Source organism: Lepidothrix coronata, unplaced genomic scaffold, assembly GCF_001604755.1.
Source record: "Lepidothrix coronata isolate B3197 unplaced genomic scaffold, Lepidothrix_coronata-1.0 Scaffold273, whole genome shotgun sequence".
NCBI lineage: Eukaryota > Metazoa > Chordata > Aves > Passeriformes > Pipridae > Lepidothrix > Lepidothrix coronata.
This window is the reverse complement of record NW_016690453.1, coordinates 592324-619589: the sequence shown is the minus strand read 5'-3', so window position 1 is coordinate 619589 and position 27266 is coordinate 592324. Positions and strand designations below refer to the sequence as shown.

Here is a 27266-nt window from a genome sequence, read left to right as displayed (position 1 = left end):
CTGCTAACTCCTTTATTCATTATCTCTCCTTTTACACTTAAAAGAAGCACCTTTAAGATCAGGGAATTTAAGTACAAATGGATTCTGGTCTCATCGTTTTGATATTTTCTCAGTCACAAAACTAAATTTGAAATAGCTAGGTCATTAATGCAATGGGGTTTTTTACCTGTACTACCACGTGGATCACTTAAATTGAATAAAAAAGTATATATCTTTTTTACAAATAGCAAATTTTAAAGAGAATTCTCAAAAGTAACTTTGAGGAAAAATCATTAAATTTTGTCAATAAAGTACTGAGTGAGTCAGGCAGTTCTACTACTTTAACGACCAAGAAAGATCTCTGCCAAGAACTTCATGATGAATCTTTTGAAATTAAAATACAAAACAGGATGAGATAAAAAGAAGGTCAGAGAGCTTGTGTGAGACCTTATCAGGCAAGACTTTTCATTATTATCCTCTTGTGTAACTTTTACTTTGGGTGGAAATGGGTTGTAAAAGTTAATGATTTAAGAACAGCAGAATCCTGTGATGAAATCTTGCCCACAGTGTTTCAATATAGTTTGAAAGACTGAGAATAAGTGATTCATGCACTATGTGTTTAAAGGCAGATTAATTACTATATATTTTTTGATAGATTCTACAAGAATTTGTGGATAAATGTGAGGTACTCTACTGGTTCTGTGGAAAAGATGAAACCATATGTAAGTTATACCATTGCTCTTTGACTTGATCATCACTAACGAAAAGAAAAAAAAAATGGTGGTGTCTCGCTAGCTTGTAAAACTTCCCAAATATACACTTCTTCTGAAATGTACAACTTGAGAACTGTTAAATAAGAACCTGGCTTGGACCATTAATAAGCACCATCTGTTAAATGTTCATGTAAGATTTTTACATCCAGAAAGATTTTTAATTTTAAATTTCATGGATAGATTTTTTTAAACCAAATAACATTCTCTCGTTTTTTAAGGTTGAATGTTGTGACTGATAAAAATGTGTGCATTTTCATACACAGAGCCAGACAATACAGGTTTTTAGCAGTGTTTATTTTTCTAAAAAAAACAAAAGAAACCAATGAATTTGAAAGGAAGTTATATCTGTCTTTTGATTGCACACTTTTTAAACAAAAATAATACAGGGTGGAGAATGAAAAATACAATTTTTATGTTGCTACTTCGAAATAACACCTATGTCTATGAATGTTCAAAATTAAAATATATATACCAAGAATGCTAAAATGTCTATTTTACATTATCTACAAAATTATGTTCTAATCCAGCCACAAATCATAGGAAAATACTTTGATACATATGAAAAGCTATAAACATAAGGAAATTTTGAAGGGAAATAACACACATAAAAGCTCATTAAATAATTACAACAACAAATAAATAGTTTGTTCAGCTTTACTTTTTGATTGCTGCCATGCATATTTTAATTTTTGGTATACTGAGATAAGAGAAAGGTGAGCATGCAAAGCATCTTTTTAGAATGAATCTGAAAGCAGATACAAGGTGGTGTATTTTTAAGCTGTTGTCAGAAGTTCATAAAACATGATATAGAAGGCAATAGATGTGATAACTGTTCTCAGGAAAACACACGACAAAGCATCTTTTTACAAAATAGACTTCAGTGAAGACTCGTGGCAAATATTCTTTGCCTCCATGGGTGGAGAACATGTAAAAGTTTATAGTATGGGCTTGGAAGGCTTGTGTTATTTCCCATCTTGAGCATCTGGAAAATCACCCAAAATGTCCATATGCTGAGAATGCCCCTTTTGATTTTGGTCAAAGCAAGTAGTGTCAACTGAGAACACAGCAATGGCAGACTTGTCTTTAAGCAGTCAGAAGGGTAAAGCAAATGGTTACAGGTGAGTTCAGTTTTGGCACGAGGAGAGGGAGATGAGAGAGGAGAGAATGTTTGACTTCTAACTTGTACTATGTTTGCTGGATTTACTGGCTCTTTTCCTCTCTTTGTGATGCTGGATAGGTTTTGCTTGAGAGGTTCCCTCGAAGTTGTGGCTGGACTCGTTGTGCTGCCTGGTGTATCGCTTGCACTTGCAGGCTGTGACCACAGTTATTTTGTAGGTTCTTATACTTCCATCCTGGCATTGAAGCTGGATCCTCTGAGTGCGAGTTTTGTCGTTGACACATCTCCACTCTTGCGAGCTCCGCCTGCTCCAGTACTTGGTTCCGTAACCTCCTCCAATCCAGTTGGGGAGCAGTGGCAAAGGGAGGCATTCACCAGCACACACCAGTTCCTTCAGGGGGTTAATGCTGGTGCACTGGCCATCAGAAATGTACTTGGTGGATCTCAGTTCCCGACAACCAACTTGAACACGATCTGTAGAATGCACAGAACAATAAACACTGAAATTCAGAATGGAGCAATTTCCTCAGCCAGTCATTTTCACATTAACCAGGTATGTTTTGCAGAAGTTAAAGTAGGCTGTAATCTTTACAGGACATCTCTTTACTATTGTGTCCCCCAACACAAGGGCCTCAAGCGCTGATGGTATCTCTGGGTAATACCAGAGCATAAAGAAATCCTAATGATATGCACTTCAGCAGTTGTGGTAGAAGAGGCAATTTTATTCTCTATCCTTCTTCTCAGGGACATACCTTTTAGAAGAGAAAAATGCCCCAAGGGAAGAAATGTTTCCTGTTTGTTCTCAATCTAGGGAATCTGCTCTGTGATGTTCACAATTATGTTGGATCATTAGCAAGGGGGAAAATAATGCTTTGGAAATGGTTTATATGCTTCTAAATGAATTTCAAACAGTGTGTGTCTTCTCATTCCATGGTTACAGTGGACTGAGTCTCCCATGAACTCTGTGGCCTCAAACACAGATACTGCAGAAGTGGTAACAGCTGAAGTTACCAGGGAATGGGGTTCTGCCTGTGAAATTTGAATGATTAGCCGTAACAATTTCAGAGGGGTCATTTTGCCCTCAGGATAACACCATCTTTGTATCTGTAGTAGTCTGTATGTTATATGTTACATAGAGGATCCTGCAAATTCTCTCAGGCAACTGACAGAATCAACATGCAGAGCTTCTCATACAGGCATGTTTGTACCCGTCTATATGTGCGGCTCTGCACTCCCTGCAATAAACACAACTGTTTATTTCAGTAATTACACTTTGAAATAAACGCCCACAGCGCGCTTAATTTTAATAAGCAATCTTTACTGGCTGTGCTCTCCCTCTTTCTGAAGGACAATTACGGCGCGGATTCTACACACAATGCAATTAACTAACGCTTTTAAAATAGAAGTAATTACTAGAAACATTTCAGAATGAATCATAAAAGGCTTTGAAGGTACATCTACATATCTCAGCTACAGGCTGCTTCTGTTTCTACTTGGATTTTTGGAAGCAAATTCTGAACAGAGACACTGCATTAAGATTACTTCACCCTATCCTCTGTGTCTCATGGTGGGCAGGCAGAGGGACTGTAAATCTGCAGGCTGACCCCAGGGACTAGTGACAGGGCTGCTGTCCTGATTGCCTTGCAGAAAAGATTCAGGCTTGCCTTCCTGCAGCTGCACTCAGGAATGTACCTGGAAGCAGCTGTTCACAGATCTAAGTTTGTCTCTTGGTTTTCTGTCTTTCCTGGCTCAGCTTTTTGCCAGTGACAGCTCATTGACAACGAATACCTACTGGGCTGCTCCAGTAATCTTATAATGATGAGATGTTTCCTGTGCGCTTAAAACCTTAGCATTCACAGAAGCTGACACACCTGGCTTAGCTGAAAGGTATCGGTGTCACTTGTTGCCTTCACTTTCCAGGGATGACTATTTTTATCGAATTGTTGTGGGTTGGTGTGTGTATGCTTCTCTGTTTGGATTTGTTTCATTTTGAGGAGGTGGGCAGGGGAGGGAACAGATAAAGTCAGCAGGTTTCCAGATCCCCGTGTATCTGACATATATACATAAAACTCAGCAGGAGAAGACTAGATATAAAAAGGCAAGTTAGAGCAGAGATCATAGGTAAATTATGAGCTGATTTGTTTACATTTGCTGGAGGTGTTAAGCGGTTAAGAGCTATAGCAGGAAGTAAAACCAAACAGCGGGAACGAAATTCAGAGTATTTCATTGCATTTGAAAAGTAGCTCAGACACCTTCCCTGCTCGTAGTGGGAGATAAGAAAGCGAGCGCTCTGGAAATGCCTTTCACCCCTCTTCCTTTATCTCGCTTCCCTGCCGGATAACCCACAGAACGCGGCATTCCTGGATGAACCTCCCTCAGGAAGTAACCTGGCCGAGCGAGCCGGTCCTACAGGACTCCCCAGCACGGGGGAGGGCGGGCTGTTGGCTCGGGGGCCGCCTGGCGAGGCAGATCCCGGCCCGGAACCAGCAGCATCTCCCCGCGCCCCGGCTCCCCCCAGGCGCCGGTTCCCTGGAGCGCCGCGCTCGGGCCGGGGGAAGCACGGGGCGCTGGGCGGGATGCGCGGCTCCGGTCGGGGGCTCCGCTCCCGGGACCGGGACGGGCACAGCTGCCGCCCGGGGCTGCGGGACGCGGTGGAAGTACCGCCGGTGGGATACTCACTGTTACGGTCGGATCCAGTGCTGGTGTAGTGCCTGCCTCCGTTCCTGGCTTGATTCAACGTGCTGTTGCTGCTTGGGCTCGCTGCAGCGGGTTTAACAACGTGTGAATAAAGTATCTCTGTGGCATCGTTCTTGAAAGCCAAGTAGCTTCTCGTGAAGATGAAAGTCAGGAGAAAGCCATAGAAGTGAATGGCAGGGAGAAGCATGGCTGGTTCAAGCTGTCTGACAGAGCTGGATGAAATCTTTTCCTTCTGCTTCTTCTGGGTAACTCTGCAATTGCTCTTGAAGATTTCCTTTATATATTCAGGGAGGTTTGGCATTCATTCAGGTGTAAAGTTGTGGATAGCTTCAGAATGAAAACCCACAAAAGGGGTGGGATCCCTACATGAGCTGCGAAGACCTTTCACCAATAGGAGAGAAGACTGCAGTAAAGGAGGAGTTAGATGCACTAATTGCAGGATTCCTATTTGAGGCTTTTGAGGGTATACAGAAAACTCTTAGGCACCATCAAACAGCAGAACTCGGACTGAGACCTAGAGACGGCCGTGTCTACTGTGCCATTCCCTGTAGCCCCGTGTGCCTGGCACTTTTGTGTGATGTGACTAACACGGTGTCAGAATGAGTCTCTCTTGCTCCTCTTATGCGAAGTTTCATACCATCTTCTCAAACTGAGATGAACTCTGTAAGGATGCAAAAATTTATAGAACTTAAAGAAGACTGCTAGTTACACAAATACTGTCTGCAGTATACCAAGATCATTTAAAAAAATATTGTGAATAATTTAAAGCTGCCTCTAGATGCTTTAAATTATGCAGCTTTGATCAACAGGGAGCACTGCAAAAGAAATTGCTTGTTTTAGAGGAATATTCTCTCCCTGGTGTGCAAAGTTACAAGTATGTATTTCTGTATCACCACATAAAAAGTATCTCCTCTAGGCTCTTAGTACAAACATATCCATATTCATAGCCTCTCACCATGCTCATTCACCAAACTAGTCTTTTTTAGTTTTGTACATTGCCTAGAGCATTCTTATATTTTTAATGCATTATTTCATGTGATAAAGGAAACAAAGAGAAAACATGCAAATCTCTTTCAAATTTTCAGAAGAATAATCCTTACTTTGGCACAGTTTTACTGTGTCAGGCAGTTACTTGATTTTACATAAAATTACATGGCCCAAATCCAAACACTAGTGTAAACTGAGATGCTGCCAGTAGGTCAATGCTTGTCTATATACTGGTGAATGTTCTATAGATTTTTGCTATAAATAAAACAACAGTGATCAACACTGAAAGGTCTAGCGTTCTAATTAAATGGAACGTTTTTCTTGGGAAAAAACACAACCTTGCAGAGGGCCACGTTATGTAAAGGTTAGACTCTAATCTCGCTTACACACTGAGTAACTGAGTTGATATCTATAATCATACCGGATTTTATTGCTGTAATAAAAGCAGAAGTGGAACAGAGGTTAGTTACCTCTACTGCCAGGATCAAAATCTCAGTCATTCAGAGAAGACAACTTTGTTTCATCCTAGTCACAAGCAGAGGTTTGTCTGCATCAGCAACACTTTCCTCTTGCATCACTAAGAAAGTTATCCTGGATTTCAGCAGGAGTAAGAACAGATCCACCGTAAGTGCCAAATTGATAGCCTTTGCTTAAAGGACACAGGAAAAACAGGAGTGTTGCAAGGTGAAGTGAGTTTTACTGGCAGAGCTGTGTGTGGGGAAGTTGAGTTGATTGCCTGCATCTATTATGACTAGCCCAACCCAGTTCTGGAATAACAAGAATGTTGCAAGGCAGAGCGAGATCTTTCAGCAGAGTAATGTATGGAGGAGTGGGATCACTGCTATCCCCTGACAGAGCTGCAAGTTCCACTCTCATGGAACATCTAATTCAACCACAAAAGCAAAGATGTGTGTTTTACCTTCCCTTGAAAAAAAAGTTTTCTTAAGCAAATATCAAAAAATATATGTACATTACAGACCATTAATATTTGAGCTTTTCTTTTTTTTTTTTTTTTTTTCAATAGCAGTGAACCAAAGGTCTGCTTTGTTGATGTTCAGGTCCTACTTCATTTTTTCTCATACTCACAAATCATAAAGATCTTCACATATCTCACCTTCCCTGCAGGATAGTCTCTGTGCTGAATTGAGCCACTATAATTAAAAGCATGGAACCAATTTTCCAGTTATCCACAGTACCTGTGTGTACGCGTCAGCGGACCTCTTCCTAGTAGAGAGATTTTCCCACATTAGACAAGACTTAAGAAAGTCAGAAGTTTCCTTGAAAACTGTTTTCTTTGAAATAAGGCATATAATCTTCTCACAGGGCAAATGAATGGGGCTTTGGAGTGGTTATAGAACTGGGTCTACAAGGAGCTTGCTAAGTCTTTTCAGCTTTCAATGAAAGCTAAAAGTCATCCTTTCAAATTTAGTCTGCTTGAAACCATTAAGTTCGTCACGTAGATCTCTTGGTCTTGTCACTTAGAGAAGGAAGACCTCAAGACAAGCCTCTCACATCCTTTGTAAAGGAAAAGTTTGGCCCAGAGTTTGCCACAGGAAAGAGAATACAGATTACCTCATTTTTCTGTGCACTAGACACAGAGTAGACATTATTATAATTTTATATGTATTTTCCACTTGTTAAAAATATGGTATGAAAATATCATAATTTCAGTTCCTTGGTCAGTACTGTCAGCCTCCATGCTTTGAGAGGTAAGCAGGCTTCTGAGGAGTTTGTCAGTTAATTTGATTTATACTTTCTTAATCAAACCTAGAGCTTGCAGTCTTCCACTTTTTCTGAGTCTCCCTGAGAGAGATTAGAAGTTGCTCGAGAGGAAGGGATTCTAGTCAGTCAAATTTGGTCATTCTTCCACAATGAACTTCAGAATCAAAAGGTGTTTCTTGTTGCTTAGCTCAGAACGAGTTCCCAGACTTTACATATTTTTTGCTATCGTTAGTTAGATGTTGTGATAAGTTCACAAAGGTGAAGGCTGTAAGTTACCATTGTAGCTTCCAAAGCAGACTTATACAACATATAGTCTATCCTCATTCTAGTCAGATTCAATGGTTTGTTTAGAAGATTGCTCTGCTTAATCTGTAATATTGGCCATAAGGAATATATTACACAAGGTCTTTGAAGTCTGTACTGGCTTCCTTTTTGCCTCTGGGCATAACTCAGGATGTTCTTATTGATCTATAAAATCCTATATGCTTTGAGTCCTAGGCAATAAATTCTATCTCCTTTATCTTCCATTGTGATGCTCAAGATCAGCTGGGGCACACTGACTGTACCTGAGTGTCTGGAGAGGTTAAATGCTCAGTGTGAAAGGTCCAGGAGACTGGATTTCACTGCTGCTAAGGATCCAAGAGAGCTTTGTTCAACTACTTGGCATGGAGTAAAGGCCATTGTTTAGTCAGGTGCTTGAAAGGTGACTGTTGGGAAGGCACAGGGCAGAAACCCATTAACCAGAATAATTTAAATGTTTGTACATATACTCAGAAATAAAGTGCTACATTTAACTACACACTTTTTTCAGCTTAACTGCTCCTCTTGTCTTGACAGCCTTGCTTCTGAGTGAACCTAAACATAGTGGTAAAGCCATCCATCATGCTTCAGAGAGGATGGTATCCAGAGTTATACACACTTTAACTCTTGCCTTTTCCATTTTCTGTGATGGAAAAAACACGTTTCTCTCAATGGATGTAGAATTAGGCATACATTCCCTAAAGATCCTAGAAGAGAATTCACTTCTTTATGGTCATTTATAAGTCTGTCAAGATCCCATCCTCCATGTTTCTTAGACACTATAATGATGTCCAAAGGGCAAAGTTTTGTGCAGAGTGCACACACCTGTCTAGCAGCACAAAACAGCCACAGGGAATAGAAGGGTATGCACTGACAAGTACAAATGACTGTCAGAGAGCCTTGTCTTTGCAAATCACATGATCACTGCACATGCACAAAATAAGAAGGAATCCTCAATTTTTCATAAACTTAGGCCTGTCCTGTTTTAGTAATGACAGGAAAAGGCCAAAATTAGAATGAAGGCGCTGTGGAAATAAAGGTTGACAGTTTGGTTTTATTTATTTTTTTTTTAATCCCAAAGACCATTAGAGCACTGCACTTCTGACTTGTTTTCAAAGGCAGATACTTTGAGAGTAAGTATAGGCTCAGATAAATGACTGCAAAAAAGAAACTGACATTTATTACTTTGCACCTTAAAACAGAAATGACTGTCAGGCTATTTTCTGTTAAGCAATAAGCATATTAGTAATGCACTTCAAAGCAGCATAAAATGTGATTTGGAGGATGATAAGAGAACTTGTCTGAAAGTGAGGTAAAATTGTAATAAGTGCAACTGTTGAGAACTTGTAAGGTGTTGTGCAACAAGTTAGCATAATTTTAAAGCTCATACAGAAAACATGTTAGAGAACCATGATATGTCCCCGTGCTGCAAATTCTAAAACCAAAATTTTTTGAATACTTTTTTCTCTAAAGACAGAAGTTTTTCTAGACAGACACTTGTTAATTTTCTAATTAAATTACATTTGAGAGATTAAATGGAAAACATAACATATATTCTTATTAGGGAGAATGACTAATTAGTTCTGATTTATGCCTTCGTCTCTCTAAGATGCCGAATTACAATTTTATTTTTTCTCTACTTGCTCTTATACATAATGTAGACAGAATAATTTAGGTCAGACTGTGGCTTCAATGCAGGTAATTTATCACTTTTATTAAAAAAGACACTGAAAAGGGGGAATATCTAATTTTTTAAAAAAATTCTAGGAAAATGTACAGTAGAATGAAGAACTGTCCATGCTAATTATAATTGCCACCTCTTCTTAAGCATTTGCAGTAAGATTTTAACACAAGATTAAAGACAATGTGGCTTATCATCCAAAACAAGTTTTATGATTTCCGCATGTGTTGAAGAAGAAAAACCAAATATGTTTTCCAAAGAAAACAAAAAAAGAGAATAACAGCTTGTCCACTCAGGATAACATTTTTGGAAACTCTTAAATGACACCAAAATGTAACACTTCTATTTTAAAGAGATTTAGGGCAATAAATATAGATTTTATTTTTTTTTTAATGCACATAGACACTGAAGTCAACTGGACTTCAGTATCTGCATACTTTCTAAAGTGTTGCCCTAAGGAGTGAAAGTCCTATTGATTTTCAGTGAGCCAGTCACTTAAATGCTTTTGAAAATTTTACCCTCAGGTTAAAATTCTGAAACTCCTACTCAATGTTAAACAGGCAAAGTCCCATCAACATGCCCTAGTTGCAAATAAAATAGAAACTGAGTAAGGGTTTTGAAGTCTGACTTGTTTCTTTACATGTAATTAACTGAACTCTTAATATATCACTATGTTTCAGTAAACTGCTTTGTGTTTCTAATTATGTGGTCTGAACTGATTACAGTGTATTTAAAAAATGCACACTCTACAACAAACCAGCTAAGAGAATCTGGCACAGTGTCAGGATTTCCTAGGCAAACACTTGCCAAACCTGTTGTTAGATCCAAAGTCATAATTTAAAAACAAGCCTACGAGGTATCTAGAAGAAGATCGCTCTTTCCTTCCTTCTGCACCATCTCCCACTCCCTTACAAGGGAATCACTTTACCTTATCAAAACAGAACAGTTACTGACATTTGTCTCCTGGTAGGAAACCTATCCCTGCTACGTTCAGATTTTAGATTTGACGAGTGCACATTCTTGTTAAAGAAAAAAAAGTTACCTTTACCAAGAATGTCCAAATTCTTCAATCAGATAAACATGCACAACTCCCTGCTGAAATTAAGGAAGTACCTGAGGGCAAAACCTGGCCCCAAATGAGAATTTTAATAATTGTTATACTGTGTAATCCTTTCCCTGCCAAGAGACAGAAATGGCTTGTTCTGCACAACAAATTCACAGACTTACCATGCACTCAGTATCACGATTTTGCTTTTAGCCCGTGAACCACAATATATTTGATCAAACTGTATAGAGCTTATTTTATTAAAATTAATCCATCCCATATAATGGTGTATTGGTACAGTACTGAGAATTTCTTATTTGCACACGTGGGATCTGCTATAAACCAGCAAATGTTTCCACATTATCACCCCAGACACAGTTTTAAACACTGGGAACTTTAATTAACATGGAAATCTGTCTCTTTCTCCAAGGATCTATCTTGATGTGTTGGTTTTACTCTTAGCTACTGAGCATATTTCCTCCCTACCTGAAGTTAGTTTCAGTCACCTAGTTCTCTTTTAAGTCCTAAACTGTTTCATGCAATAAATGAATGAGTCAGCCCGAATGAAATAAAGACACAGAACCAAGTATCACCTGACTACACAGGCACTACAGCCCATTCCAGACTTCCTTTCTAGCAATTTTAATTATCTTGAATTCACATGTAAAAGAAAATGTAACAGAAAGAGCTGATAGATCCCTGCTGATTGAAAATCTCCTCAGTGGAATGCTCTAGGATCTCTTTTAAAACATAAAATTAAGCTTTACTTTACAAAAGTAAAGCTTAATAAAACTTACTATGACTACAGTAGAACCTTAGCTAATGAAGTGGCAATATGTACACCAAGAGCTGAGTTTCGAAAATCCTAGGGCTAAGTGCCTAATAGTTTTCTAGGTATTTTTACAGTGAGAACACTTTGTTGTTGTTGTTGACTCATGTCACTCACAAATATAATATGTAGAAACATATGTGAAGTCAGCCTGGCGAAGAGCATGACAAATGCTATTGCCATAATGTTGAGAGGTGGGAATAAATATTCAGTACATTCTCCAGGTTCTATGTAAAATTTAATATCAAAACACTTTAGGGAAGAACAAGAATAGCAATTCTTTGCAGCAGTAGATGTCAAGATTTCAAAATCTTTTCTTCAATCCAAGTCAGAAAAAAATCCTCACATTTTGAGATTCTTTACAGAATAAATTTTAGATAAAGAAGAAAATCTAACCAAATGTTACTATTTTGATTTTTGCTTTTATTAGTCTTGACTTTTAATAGTGGTAGTTCAACAGTAGCAGGATAATCCCTGCCTTAAGCATGGCATTAGGTTTTAAGGGATTATTTATCTTATCTAAGCTTAGAAGTCTCTCAGTGTACCTTCATGGTAATAAGTAAGCAGTACTTGCTTGATCACAGAGTTTTAAGCAAAACTGTCCTCTAGCCTGAAGTGCAGTGGGATTTCAGTCTTCATCTAATGCCTTATATATCTATATGATCACAACAGATTTTGAAATAAAATATAGTTAAAGTAATATGGTTACAAAACAACTTGACAATGAGGCCGCTGTCAGCGGAGATAATCAGCAATGATTATTTTTAAATGCTTCTCCAAATATTAAACTTTGTCTATACTGTTTAAAACTGGCTATAACAGTAGCTCTTGTCATTGTTGACCTCACATCACTGTCCAGGAATTAAATAGGCTTCACAACAAATGTGTGTTACCCCATATTCAAACCTTGCCACTGTTTATGCCTGTAACCTTCAGGCAATGAAGACATTCTCTTTCCAGTGCAAAGCATGGTTGTTGTGAGCGACATTTATTTTGGGACTTCAGTATTTGGTCTATTTGGAATTACAAACTGGTTTAGATGACATATAAACAGTATTCAAGAAAGGAAATGTCAGAACATTCTGTTTGTTCACTTGGCCTTTCTGCAATTCTTCAAAGCTTTTCACAGGGTTGCTTTTCTAAAACGTATCCTAACATGGAAACATTAGACAAATAAAGCTTTCATAACTGTCAACATCTGAGTTTGTTTTTCAGGAGGAATATTTCCAATAAATTTTCACACTGAGGAAAAACAGAGTAGTTTCCTCCCTTCTGGGAGTTTTCATCTGAAATGTAGCTCCATCTCACACATTCATGCTTGCTTGATTTAAACAACAAAATGATTTTTACTGTAATTGAAAAATCCTGCAGGTGAAAATTCCTGGGCTGATTCTTCCCTGTTGGTAACTAGTCTGGCCTCCTGCAAGTCTAGGTGATGCATATTTGTTTCATAAGGTTAGATGTATCAAGCCACTTTGGTATACAAGCCAGTAAGAGATGGTGTTTTGCTTAATTTTTGTTTTTCTTGTTACTTACTACCTTTGCTACTTCTAAGGAGAGTAGTATCATGAAATTCTGTCTTCAAGCTTCCCTTCAGAGTTTTGCATCACAGATGCTCAATTCCATCTACCTCTTGTACAGACGAATGGAATTAGCACCCCGTGCTGAATCCCTCCTTCTCTTTTTCCATTGCAAACTCTGGCAAGCTGTTGGAGCATAAGAGATGTGATAACAACTGCCTGTCATTTCCATGTCTGTCCGCCTGGTTCCACTGTGCAGGCAGCACCTTTAGCAACCAAGGTATGTCTCCAGAGAATTTTCTGCACAGTTGAAGAGAGGAAAAGCACTAGAGATGCTTATGAAGGGTACATACTTGCACAATGTCAGAAAAAGCCAGTAGAATATGGAGGTCCAGGAGGCGATCTGGGGACAAATTTTATAAAATAGGTATTCTGATGGGATTCTGGTAGGTGCTAATGCATTTTACACTAATTTATGTCAAAAATTAGTGGAAAAGAATTTTAGCAGTTTCAGTGACAAAGTACCTGTTACTGTAGAGCTCCTTACAATAGTAAAGAACCATATCTAAGGTTCTTTCCTTTAAATGAATTACATAAAAGAAAATTAATTAAAAATTACTTCTATATGTACAAGAAGTTATAGCATAATTTCTGTTTAATAGGTGTAGAGGATGTCAGTAAATGCCTCTCAAATGCCTACATGAACTTTTAGATTTTGCCCACTCTAGGCTATACCCAGTTTTACAACTGCTTTTTACTTGAACTGTACCACATTTACATACGTAGTCTGTTATAAATTGTGCATAGAATAGGTATTTTGTGGTCCTTCTAAAAAATTATATGGACAACATAAAAAAGTATCTCTTATGCAGAAAAAAGTATTTCGTTCTGGGCAACCCAATACATAATTCTTGTCAACATTCAGTATCAGTATAAGGTCTGTTAAAAGAAGAACTAAAACTGAAGTGCTGGAGCCAATTTATTCATTAATGACTTTCTCTGTTCTTAAGTGAGAAAAATTGTTATTTCATTACTATTAATTCAGTCATTATAAACAAAAATGAAGGGATATGATGATTACTAAGGACAAAGGTATATATGGCCATGAATTACATTCTAGAAAACACTAACTGTCAAAAATAAGCTATTTAAGATAGATCATTTTTTTATAAACTGTCAGAAGGAAAATCTATGCATTAAGGGTCCAATTTGAATCTTGCTAAAGTCAATAGAAATCCTGCAATTGTCTTACAGGGGTTGGGTTTAAAGCCTCCATGGAGTAAAACACTCACCAAGGGAGTAGCTGTCCGAGTTCCGATAATCTGTTTTTGGAGCATGCACATTAAAATAACCCAAAGCATTTTCCCTGCAGGTAGTACATGAGATCTCATAGTCTAAAATATAAATACAGCAATGGCATGTCACCATCAGCCCAGGAAACTGGTATTTAACCAGTTTGGTCTGAAAGGCCAATAGGAACTCTAACTGTCTATAAGCAGCAACCAGTGTAGTCTTTTTATTAGTTTTTTTTTAATTAGCACTATTAGATTCACATTTGCACATTAAAAAGAAACATCATATTTATGCATAGCATGGTTCTAAAGTTTTTGATTTATCCAGCTTGTTAAAATCATTTACATTTTTTCAGTGTTTCCATTACTTAATGTTTATTACTAATGTCAGCACACTTGTGCTAATTATGTGATGGCAGTCCTTCCCAAATACTTGTTCCAAACATCTGGGGGAGGACTTTGTCTCATTCTTCCTGACAGAAGTCTAGTGTGCGTTGAGGTCATTATTGAACGCATCATACCCTAGAAGCCCCTTCCTCCCCAATATGCGTTGCTTCCTATGGACTTTCATCACTGAGACTCCAATTTCAACCTCATGCCACATGCAGTAATGCCACTATAAGAAATTTGTGATCGTCTTTGGAAGGGAAGCTTGGGAATCTTTCCATTTCTATTTGAGTCCTTTTTGTATCACTAACTGTTCTTTGTTTTGATAAAATAGGTAATGTAGCAGTGACTTAATACCATGTCACCACGTAAGACTTAACACCACTTTGTGAAACTACAGTACCTAAAAAAAATTCAAAATATCTTAATTATCCCCCACAAAAAGATAAAAGGAAGGCAGACAGTCCCAAGAATATAGACACTGCTTAATGTAATCTTACTTCAGGATTACTCTTGGCTATTAAGGTCCTTTTTGGCTAAGGATGTTAGCAGAGGATTGAAGTTGCTCATTGTTTGCCTATTACCTTCAGCAAAACATCTGAGGAGGAAGAACACTGAGTTTGCTCTCCAAATCTAGCCTTCAACTTTGTGGTGCACATAATCTTTGCATGGTAAAAGTTCAGGCTGTATCCTGAACCTTAATTGGTTTGGGCTTCAGCATCAAAAGTTGATGGTGTACTTGAAAATATCTCATTAATCTAATCTCATGATTTTGGGGCCTTTACAGTGCTTTTTATGTCTAGGATTTGCATCTCTACTGTCAAGCATGTGGGGATCTCAGAATATTCTCAAGACCTAACTCTCCCATAATTCACACCACAAACCCTTAAACTAATACCAAGGCGGCATTTTACCATGAGTACCAGGGAATGGAAAAACTCTCGCTACACTCAGAAACGCTGATTATACTCAGTGGCTTTGTGTGGGCCAAGCTTTTGTTCAGGCAGCCTGCCTGGCCTGCACCCAGGCAATATCAATCATAGTAATGGTTCATCAGCTAATGCTGGGAGGTTGGTTTTCCTTATAAGAGTGTAAATTATTTAAAGTCAAGCTGTGAGTGGGCTACGTACAAAAGTAGAGATGGAAAATTTGCAGGACATGTGGCTTAGCGTGAACATGTGTGCAGTCAAACCCACTTCTCAGTTTGTAGTCTAGACATGGCCTTATGGCTTGGATTTGGAAATACTGAACCTCGCGGAGATGAAAGTAGGATTTAAATACCCTGAGGCAGATAGGTTGGAATGTGGAGAAAACCTAATAATGCAGGTTACTTTAATGTCTGCAGTATGACTGTGGTCAATCCAGCACTTTTAAATGGGGAGGAGGGAATTTTATGTCATCAAAATTTGGCAGGTACTATTCGAGATAAATAGTTTGAATCTCTAGTGACTGTGGTTTGGAAACAAAATTAAAGTTTCTGATAAATTTCTGTAAATTTTTTTTCCGAACGTTCAGCTAAACACAGCTCCTCTCTTGGAGGCAGCTGTAATAATAAAATATTTTACATTTATAAAGTGCTTTTCATCCTGAAAAGTCCCAACAGACTTTGCAAACTGCATTCAATCAAAATCACCTAAATGTGACTACACTGCATAGGGAGCAACAACCAGACATGGAGGCACAACACATACCTTGGACCACAGAAGTTTTGGCCAAGAACACTAGACTGAAGTTCTAACACTGTTGAAAGAATAATACATTTTTTTATTTACATGAAATGTCCAGGACCCTGGATTTTTCAAAATACTCAGTTAATTGTAGACTTTACCACTCCACTAAGTACCTGGGAAGGCAGAAGCAGTTGAAATTATTTGGTTGGGACTGGAATAGTAGTAGTCTGTGTGTCTTGAAGCTAATGCTTAGAGTGTTAGGCTTTCCTTGACAGATATATGTGGATATTAGTTCCTATGTATTGCATGCAGATGAGACAGTTGCCAGGTACAAAGCCTTAATGAGGCTGCAGACAAGCAAAAGAACTTTCCTATGGGAGAGTGATGAACTACATGTTACTACCAATCATTTGCCAGATTGGTATGCTCTACTAAAAAGAAAATACTAAACATAGCAATAATTTAGAAAAAAAAAAAGCAGTACTGCGTGCAAGCAACTAATACAAGTAATAGTATCAGGTGAATGTATATGTTAAAATCACGAGCTTTTTTGTTACAGTGGAAATAAAATGGAGGATATAGTGAGTGCTCTTTTTGTTAGCTTACAGAACTGTCATATAGGATTGTATTTTAGCCCAAGAATGCTCAACACAAGTTAGGACCAAAGTGTACACTTCTTTAGAAGCAGGAACTCTCCTGCAGGTCGACTACAATTGTGCATAAGTGAGGCGCGATCGAGCTTGCTGAGGAGTAGCCGCACCATTCAATGAAATGCTGTTAGTTAAGACTGAAAATATAAAAGACTTAGTATGTGGCATTAGAAACACCAAATCAAATTGAAACTGTGCTTTTGTATATTGAGTCAAAAGTCTCAACAAAATAAAAATTTATTTCACCAGAAGAAAGAGATTTCACTGATTCTTTGTTTAGGTACTCCATGCTACCTCACTTCTGCCAAAGGGCCAGTCCTTATCCAAGAATTGTATGTAAATTATCAATAGAATACTTATGGACAAAACACAACTCATACGGTATAGATAATAAACGTGTATATAAAACATTTTAAAATGTACATTTGCTTCTTCCCTTTCAAACTGTAAACTAAAATCTACATATTTTCCTTTTTTTAATACCTTTTTTTTAATGAGTTTTTGCAAGAATTCTCTTAAAATTGGGACAATTTCATTTTAAAAGAAAGAAATTATATCAATTGATGTTGCTTCTTGGGACCTGCTATTCATCAAAATTGTTTTTTAGTTTTCCACACATGGTCTACTGGCCAAGTTGTGTGTGTTGTTCTGTGCCACAAACTATAAAGTCTTTATATAGTATTTCTTTGTTTCAATGATAACTCTTTAGAAAAACAGAAGAAAAATACTCTCTTTTTAAGTATATGGAATGCAAATTTTTCTTGTTTCTGAGTTTTGTACAAGAAACATAAAATAAGGAAAACTGATTTTGGATGAAGGCTTTACAAGAGGCAAGGAAAACCAGCCATCTACTTTAGTTGGTTCACAAGGATGATTTATTTTCTATCAGCTGGATATTTATCTGAAAAAGATAGTCATTAAAGCAAGGCATTATTTTTCTTAGAGTCTAAGAATCTGAGACCATGAAAGCCACAAAAATTGATGCAAATAATTAATTCTAAAGACTGCAGATATGGCAAAATACTTGACATACACAAGAAAAGTATTCAGATGTTATTTGTTACTCTTTTTTCATTAGAAGACCAAACAGCGCATGACTCCAATGTTGCTTCATTTCCCAAAGCATTTTTTTTTTGAGATTAGAAGGCCAGGGGAGATTGCTAGGTGATTTTATACAATACATCCAGGTTCTTTTGTACTGAACTTCATTACCTGTATTTGACTAAAGAACGTGTTTCAGAAAGACACTGAAATGTGAAGGAAGACTTCAGCAGATGCAAAATCCATCTCTTCTCTGCTAATTTGGACATTCACCCTTGCAATTAAGAATATATCTCTTATCTGTAGCCTGATGGTTTGGGCTTTCGTTTTCTGGCCGCAAAAAGACTTCTCAGCCATTATACTACCCAGCACTTCCCCTTGTAAAGGTACAGGCCCACTAGGTTTCAGTGACCTCTTAAATATTATTTTATTTCTCTCTCATTTATCATTGTTCAGCCTCTCAGATATTACCAAGCTACTCCGCTGAACACAAAGGAGTTATTTTTGTCTGTAAGAATATGGCATGAGGCCTGCTATACGCTAAGTACAAAATATCAAGGCATTCATGACAAAAATCTAATGTAAGACCAGTGCTGTCAAATTCTCGGCAGTGTCAGAGTGAAGAATACTTTGATAAAAACAGTTATATCTGTGCCTACCTTTTGAAAGCTTTGCTCCACCATGCAAATAGATACCTCTAGAAAATTAATTAGTTAAGGTGGACTCCCCTTGCCTCTTATAACAAGAAGTAGGTCTGTTTCAGGCTGATTGCTAATTTTTCATTGAATACTGGTAATCTGTACCTCTGCACAGTCCATTTATGCATTCTCTCTAGAAACATCTCAGAGTAGAAAAATCAGATTCATTACACTTATCTCATTGAAATGTACTGGTTTATGTATAAGAACATTGGTTTTGGTCCTAAAGCTGTACACAAATGGGAAGTTGGTGCTCTCAGAGATATGAAACAAATATGTTCCTAGAACTTGTGGGATGAAAGTTGGTGCCATTTAATGTGAACTGGGAGCAAGGTTATGTCTTCAGGAGAGTACTGTGATTTCACACCAAAATTTCCACCCCCTAGATGTCTATTTCTTTTGTATTTTATCAGGGCAAACTCATGAATCTGCAGAAGACCTTAGCAATTACATTGATGCCCCACATAGCAGCAGAATGCTACAGTCCAGGTGCATACCAAGGAATAAACGCAGTGAATGCAGACATTTTAAAAAACTGAAAGGTACATATAGTTGCTCCTCCTGTTTCATAAGTGCTGTAGAAATCACTGAGAAGTAAAAAACAACAAACTTTTACTAATAAACAAGGATTAAACATAAAGATTGGAAAATAATCAGAAAATCGGAGATGGAATACAGTGAATCAAAAGGTGGAGCATAGTATTGAAAAAGGTGCTAAATATCTTCATATCATCATTAATCACTTTTATATCAAATTATGAGTTCTACCTCAACCATTTCATAAAAACCTATGACTTCAAGTCAAAAGAAGCCCGAGTTCTTTGGTTTATTGGTTTGGGTTTTTTATTTCTTTGTGTAACTTATTTATTTGTCATTCTAGGCCAGTTCTCTACATAGGAGGTCACTCATCACAAATCACAGTGCTTGAGAAGATGCTAAAAGATGGATGAGGCCAAGACACAAAGCTGTGCTGAGAAATGTCTGCTGGGAAAAGGACTAATGTGCGCAGGGCAGGAGCAGAGGGAGCCATGGAACCATGAAACCACCTCCTGAACTGTGATAGCTCTAGAATCTACTTCCTCATACAAAATAGATGGAAAGGCACACCAGGAAAAGAAACACTGACGCTCTTCAAAGTTAATGAAGTCAATCACAAATGTGAGTGTGGAATCTACATTGATTATATTGTATGTAATCAACCTTTCTTTACCTGTGACAATGTATCTTCTCTTCCAACAGAGAAATTGCCCTTTAGAAGCAGTTCTCATTCTGCAGAGGAAAGAGGAAACAGCAAAGGAGAATATCTTGGTGAGAGCAGTAGCAAAGGTGAGGGGAAAAGTTTGAAAACCTGTGTAAGTTTTATTAAAACGTTGATCGCTGTAGTTCTTGCTGACTCAGCAGATATGGTTAGGCACATGGTACAACTGAGAATCGGTCCACTGATTTAAGACCCAGCTTTAGACTCCTCATTTTGAAAAGGTTTTGGAAGTGTTGGCTTAAATATCAAGAATTTATGAAGCAGTTTGTACAGCCTATTGCAATGAGCTCCTTCAGTTTAGTTGACACATAAATAATGAACAACACACTGGAGGAACCATAGATTCTATTTTTATTTCTATTTGTTTTTTCCTATCTTACTATTTTGCTAGTAGAGAATTTAAAGTGATACCATATTCTTTCATAAACACAGAACCAGGTTGCACTCAAATACACACCTATAGCCACATTCAGTACAAAAGCTTAAATTCTCATCTTCTGGATTTCTGTGAGATTTTTTTAGTCTGTCACATTTCCTCTCCCTATTGTTACTACAGCCTCCATGGGGTACCATAAGTGAAGATTCACCAGAATGCTCAATTGTAAGATCTTTCTTTTGTGCTGGCTTTTGTCCTGGCAGGAGATAAACCATCTCCTTCACTCTGTCTGGGACACAGATGGGTATGGGCAACATTCTTCCACTATTGAGTCATTAATCAAAAGGATCTATTTTTCCACTTTTTAGTGGCCTCCCTTTTTCAAAATTTTGTCATTGAGTAGACAGTTGAACATTTTCTATTTATATAAGCCTGATCTTTTCCTAAACCAGCTTGGATTAATTAATTTAGTGTCAATATTCTCTAAACCATGCAGATTTTCTACAGTTTCAATAAAATACAGGCACTTGAGAGTTTCCTGCCTCCATTGAAAGATAAAAAATGGGCAAAATGTAATTCATCAATAAAGAGCACTGTTTACCACTTTTTTTCCCAGATATGGCAGTTTGATAAAATGCAAAATTTTTCCTTGAGCATTCAAATATCGAAAAATGTTTGTGAGTTTCAAAACTCTGGTGTCAGTATTTGTGAACTAGACGTACAACCCTTCCTCATTCATTCAGGTGGATCCAAAGGGCTATGTTGTGCACCACCATATGGTGGATAAATGTAGTGAAAGCACATGTTTACATTTGCAAACAAGTTCTTCTGTTTTTTTCTTTGTTCTATGAAATTCGTTTTTGCCTAGATATCTTACAGCTTCCCTAGGCTTATCCATTCTCATACTAAAAGAAAGTTAGAAGCACTATTCTAATCAAAATCCTTCACAAGCACAGCCTCTAAGTAACCCAGACTGTCAAAGACCTCTGTGCATAAAGTACTGAAATGTAACTAATTTTGAGTGTTGTTGATACCCATGGCAGCATCTAACCACTGACATTTTAGCCTGTGCTTCTTCAGTATTTATCATGCTTTTNCACAAAGCAATCTCAAAGCATAGGAACCAGGTAGCTTTTGAATGAGATTGAACTAGAAGATATGCTCCAAAAGCACACCTTACGTTCTCCAGCCACAGGACCAGGCTAGAAACACCTTCCTGAAACGTGTAATGTGGATGTTAAGTTCTCAGCACTAACCTTTTCGTGGCACAAATTCTTTTCCATTAGCCTGCACTACTTAACTAATGTAGACATCATTCATGTGGCTCATCTGAACCTACTTACAGAGCAGAGACTACTTTGATGGGCTTTGCAAATCTGACTGGAAATTTCAGTCCATCCAGCAAAGTGAACTACAAACGGGAAACAAAACTGGGGCAGGCTCCTCTATGCTTGAGGATTTGTTGCATGTACCTCAGGTGTGCAATGTAGTAGCTAAGTAAAAAGCCCTGGATCGAAACTTTTCTCCTTAGTCAAACTGAGTCTGGAATAATTAACTTCCAGAATATGCCTTTTTTTTTTTCAACCCTTGGTGTGATAGGATGAATGTTTTGAGAGATTTCCCTAGAAGCAGGATATTCTACTGAATTTCCTAGCAGCAACAAAAGAATTTTGAAGAAGAATTTTGAAGACAGCATTATTGATAATGTATGTTATACATTTTTGTAGCAAATGTGGGTAGAGTCCTTCTCAAATCTTTGTTCGCAAAGCCTAGCTATGATGATGATGTTATACATTTGCCTGAAAAATGTGTTTTGTCTGCTATGTTTTTATTTCTCATTAAGGACACAAATAGAGAGATAGGGTGCCTTTTTTTAAATTAAAAAAATGGAGACAGAATCGCATCTGTGTATAATTACAGCTGAAAACTTGCAGATCTATTGTGAGCTCACCCTCAGCAAAACCTCACACAATCACCCCCTTTTAATGGCAACAAATGAGTTTAATAGCCTGAACTTTTCCACATCATATATGTAAAATAAAGTGGCGTGTTAGGAAATATTATCAGCACCACTGTATTTCTAATGAGCTATAATACATTTCTGTTTGCTGGTTTCTAGGTTAAGCCTGGCTGTAAATTTGTAAGCACATGCAACCATGTAGTACTTTCCCCTTATATCATACAATAAAGAATCTTAAAATACAGAAGCTATATATTCAAAACAAAGTAACCACAAATTCTTACAATTCAGAAAGCAACAATATTCCTGTAAAGGGAGGACATAATTTACAGAAATTACTTTTACTAGGCACACCCAATTTTGACTTTTATGAGGCCTAGATAAGTAACAACAAATTGAACTATTCAAGCTTTACATTCACTTTTAGTATTAATAATGCCTATCAGATTGATGCTTGCACTTACATAAAGCTCTTAATTTCATTTTAAGAATATCAGACAGGTTTTACTGGGTCAGACCAATGGCATATCCAGGCAAGTTTTCTGTCTCCAGCAGTGGCAATAGGAGAAGCTATTCAGAGACTTATAAACCGAGATGTTCTCAGAGATCCATTCCTCTTTCTCTTCCCACAATACACCACTGTTGTGTCAGGGTGGCAAGAGGTACATCCTCACCCTATCGTGATATTGTCCATCTGTTTGTCTAATCCCTTTTGGAACCTCCTGACACAGTTTGCCCCTGAAATTCCATGTGATAGCAAGTGCCAGAAGTCCACTACTTTGTGTTTAAATAAAGGCTTTTTAGATTTGTTTTAAGCTGATGTTCTATTGTTTTCCAGTTCTCATATTATAGAATAGAGCGAACAGAAGTTCTGCCTCTACCTCATCCATGATTTTCATGACTTTGTAACCCTTCATCACTTTTCTTTCCAGCCTTCTCCTTTCATGGCTGAAGACGCACAAACTTTTTTGTCTCTCCACATAAGGTAGCTGCTCAATTGCATAATCATTAAAGTTCCCCTTGGAGTTACATGTTTTTACCCAGAATGCCAAGGCATTTTTAAATTTTTTTTGAGAGCTTCTCAGCAACTTTGGGATTCAACTGCCATACTGGTGAAAAGAAAACTGAAGCTTTTCATATTATCGATCTGATTGTTACTTTTCTAGTATGATAGGTAAATGCCCTATTATTTATTCGTAGAGGTTTAAAAAAATTACTTTGGGAGAATATAATTTGATTTTCCTCCTTACTCAATTCAACCAACTATTTTATTCATAAGTATTCATTAACTTAAAATGTAATATTTTGAAGAGTACCTCATTTTTGCCATAGCAGGCTAATATATTTAGCTGTGCTTCAGTAATACTTACACTTTCCTCGAATACGCTATTGGCTTATTCCTTTAATGCATTTATCTATATCTACAGCTCTTTTAATTATGTTAGGCTCTCCTGGAATGTCTTTAAAGTGTTGCTCAGAGACTTTGAATCATGTATATTCGTTGCCTTCTCTGACACTCAGTATTTCTTCTGCTCTAGCAACTTAGGCTGAACACAGGTGTTGAAAACTTTTGCTTTCATTTGAGCGGTGTTTTGTTCCACCTTGTCTGTTAGAGATTTAATTTTGCACTAGTAACTGGTATTATGTACAAGCACAGAAGCCTATGGCCACAGGTAGCTATCTTTTTTTCTCCCAGGAGAAAAATACAAGCATTGTGCTGACTGTTAGTGATTTATAGAACACAAAGGCCTCATTCATTCTCATTTTAAGGTCATCGCTGTGTGATCTTCTTTGAACAACTTGCAGATAAACATCAAGAAGGCCTCATGAATAACAATGACTAAACTGTCAAGGCAGTAATAGTATGATTGAAGAGAGCATCCTCTAAATGCAACATATACTAAGGAATGTGGAGAAAACTTCCATGTCTTACAGCTGTAATAAAATGGGAAGTGCATTTTTAATATAAAGGTGAAGTGGAATACTGGTTGGAATCAAGCCTTAAACAAATGGCTTATTTAGCCAAAAAGAGAGGGGCGTTGCATTTTGAATATAGCAGAGTGATGTGCAGGAAGCTCGGAGAATACAGTATCTTTCTCTGGCTCCTTTGTTCCTCTGTGGGAGGGAACTTTATAGCATTCAAGAAAGTTCCTTGATGGTGCTGCTGTTTCATATGAGCACATTAACAGGATGCACAGTTTAGCACAATTGTCTACTTCTGATCTGAATTACAAATACCAGTGGTGGCAAAGATTCAAACTGACCTATACTGGTGGAATAATTCAAGTAATTATTCAGGGAATTGTAGTGCAAACACATTTAGTTCTTTAGGTCTGGAGTTCAAAATGCTGCAAAAATCTCATGGTATGCTGCACAATCATGAGTTCCATGCTGCACACGTAGATTAATGATGTGGTGAGGTATCTCATGAGACTGAGACAAGAGACATACAACAAGGTTCTAAGGAGTGATAAACTCGGTTTATTTAATTCCTAAATAAATTTCATAGATGTGGGACACGTGAAAATTGGATGGTAAAGATTCCCATGCCCAGATCAACTAGGAATGTTATGTATACTAATTAAGCAAACAGAAACAATAAAATAGTTTGTATGTATTTTTGAGGTGCATACAATTCACATTTATACAGGTTTCCAGTCTCAGTGCCAGATAAGCCTAGTCATAAAGGATAATTGATTGGTTTTATGCACCATTGCACAGTGTCTAAAGGCATTCATAATCTATGGTTGATTGCATTTTGAATATTGCCAAAATGAATACAATCCCCTCACTGTTGAACAAGACCATAATATTTATATTGATAATTGAGAACCTTGAATAATTCATAGTCCCATCATGTCTTTTCTATAAAATTAGGACTCTTTTATGTCTGAAATCAAAACCAGTCCAAATAGTTAGGATTTTGACAGCATTTTTCAATTAAAATTGTTTATTTGTGTAAGTTTTTTCTTTGTCCTATAAAGATGAAAATACATTCTCATTCTCATTTTGGACTTGGATTCAATTCAACCTCCAGGTTTTTTTTTATATGTTCTTATAGTAAGCTATCTGCTCTCACAAAATGAAATATTAAGGAAGTTCTTAGTTTGTGAAGCTGAGAGAACAAAACAATGTTTCCATTTAAAAATTCTTTCAAAAGTTAGTATTAAATACAAAGACATCTTTCAAGAAGAGTGACCACATTCATTTTGACAAAGCACAGGCTGAGGGAAGAGTATGTTCCTGTCTGAAAAATGTCCTGCTTTTCAGACAAGATTTGGAATAAAAAGTTATTTAAATATTTCTGATGGAACATGGAAACAATCACTATATCCTGTGAGTGTCCCAGTCAAGCAAGAACGCAGGATCACTTTTAACATACCAGTTTTCAGGCACTTGAAAAATTATTCTCAGGCTCAAACTTCACTGCATGCATTTCAGTATTTTAAATGTCTTTAAAACTATTTTATTAAAGTATCTTTCAATCCACTTTCTTTTTTCCCCCTTCCAATTGCAGAAAGCCCTGATATTTGGGCTTCAAGATGAGAGTCAGTAGATCTTAAATTTATTTCCATCACTGCTGTTCTGTGCTTTTAGAATTCTGTGCTTTGAATTCTGCATTGATAAAAATAAGTTCTTAAGTATAAAGCTTCAGGATTTCTTGATTAAAGTATCTATTCACACAAACCAATGAGAATAATTTTGGTTGCTGGGCTCACAATAAAAAGTTCTAAGGTATCTAGATATCCTAGAACAAATTTGACACCTAAAAACCCTAAGTGGAATAGGTTCACCATTACAGTATATCCAGTGAACAAGCAGTTACATTTTGCTCATGGAAGACTTGGACAGAAATTCCTGACACAAATCTGACAGAGGAGCAATTTGGGATCCTCTGTACTCACTGGATTTGGGGTGTAGAAGATTTTCTCAGAAGAAAATACACACAGAAAGACTGATGGAACTGGCATGTTGTGCTGATGCTGGACAGTCTTTGTGACAAGGGGAGTCCCTTTGAGTACTGTGCCCTTGCCCAAAAGTTACCTGTGGATGTTTTCTTCATTCTTTACAGGCAGAGGAAAAGAGCACTGGGCTGCTTTGGGCACCTAACAGATGTCACAGCTGCAAATTGCATTTTCTATTGGCTAGATCAGTTTACAATCTGCCCTGCAAACTGATTTCAATTAATTCCCTTCTAGACAGCTAATTTTTCCAGCATGGCAAATTCAATTACGACTTTCTGTAAGTGAGAGGGTTTCCAGGACACAGGCAAAGCAATACTAAGTTTTATAACTCAGGGTCCCTTTTGAATGTAGGTAAAAGTCTTCTGCTTTTGAGCATTAGATAAAAAGAAGATAATCTTCCCTCTGAGAAGAATGCCATTGAAGCAAGGCAATTTAGGGATTGTTAAGACAGGGGTGCTTACTTCTGGTGGGTTTGATCTTATCCTTATGTCTCTATTACTTAATTTTTTTCTTGCTTCTTGTCTACTCTTCCTCACCATCCTTGTGATACAAAATGACATGGGCTATACAATAAAAGTGATAATGTATCACTGATGTAGATGAGTCTGCTGAGAGTCAGGGTATAATGAGAAGCTGAACGATTAAGAGTTTTAAAGCCCAACGGTGAAGTCCTGAAGGGCAGCAGAGCATTGAGGATAGAGGTGACACACCATGATGTTGTCAGGAGGCTGCAAAGGCACTTGTTCATGCTGGCTGTTCTGCGAGGGCCATGAGGTCTGCCTGCCTTGCTGAGGTGGATGAGGATGCTTTGAGGTTGTGGAACACCATTTTGGAATTTTACTGTGGGATGTCTCAGGGGCCAGTTCCAAATACTATTTGTATCACTTTTGAAGTTCTGTGAGAATTCTGCAGAACTGCTTTCTACCTTTGTTGAAGATATTTCCAAAACAATAATTGGGACTCCTTTGGTTCTTTTAGGCAGTATGGGAGAAGATCAGAGAAAATTATTCAGGATGCACTGTTTAATTTTAGCACACACACTGTATGCCAGTTGTTTATGTATGTGGTTAGCACAGCAATATAGGGGAGTGGGGGGAAAACCAACAAAAATCCCAAACCAGAAAGCCGGTTGCAATGAAAGGCAGTTCAGCTTGTTCTTGTTTGTGGTGGGGTTTTTGCTGGTAATTATTTTGGAAAAAACCCAGTATTTAACTACAATCCCATCTACTCTGGAGTCAAATATTCAGCACTGCTTACTAGTGACCTAGCACTAGCAATAAAAGGCATAAGTTTTACTGGCAGTTATTAATGTTCTAATA

At 37.5% G+C, this 27266-nt stretch overlaps 1 protein-coding gene across 1 annotated transcript; it reads right to left on the bottom strand.

The window, feature by feature from the left end:
* Positions 1-1027: 1027 nt before the first annotated feature.
* Positions 1028-5175, bottom strand: SOSTDC1 (sclerostin domain containing 1). The gene is made up of 2 exons (XM_017836272.1): positions 4549-5175; positions 1028-2343 (listed from the first exon to the last, which is right to left on the bottom strand). The coding sequence occupies exons 1-2, from the start codon at positions 4865-4867 to the stop codon at positions 1928-1930; spliced, it is 735 nt and encodes a 244-aa protein (XP_017691761.1). The 5' UTR covers positions 4868-5175; the 3' UTR covers positions 1028-1927.
* Between the last annotated feature and the right edge of the window lie 22091 nt (positions 5176-27266).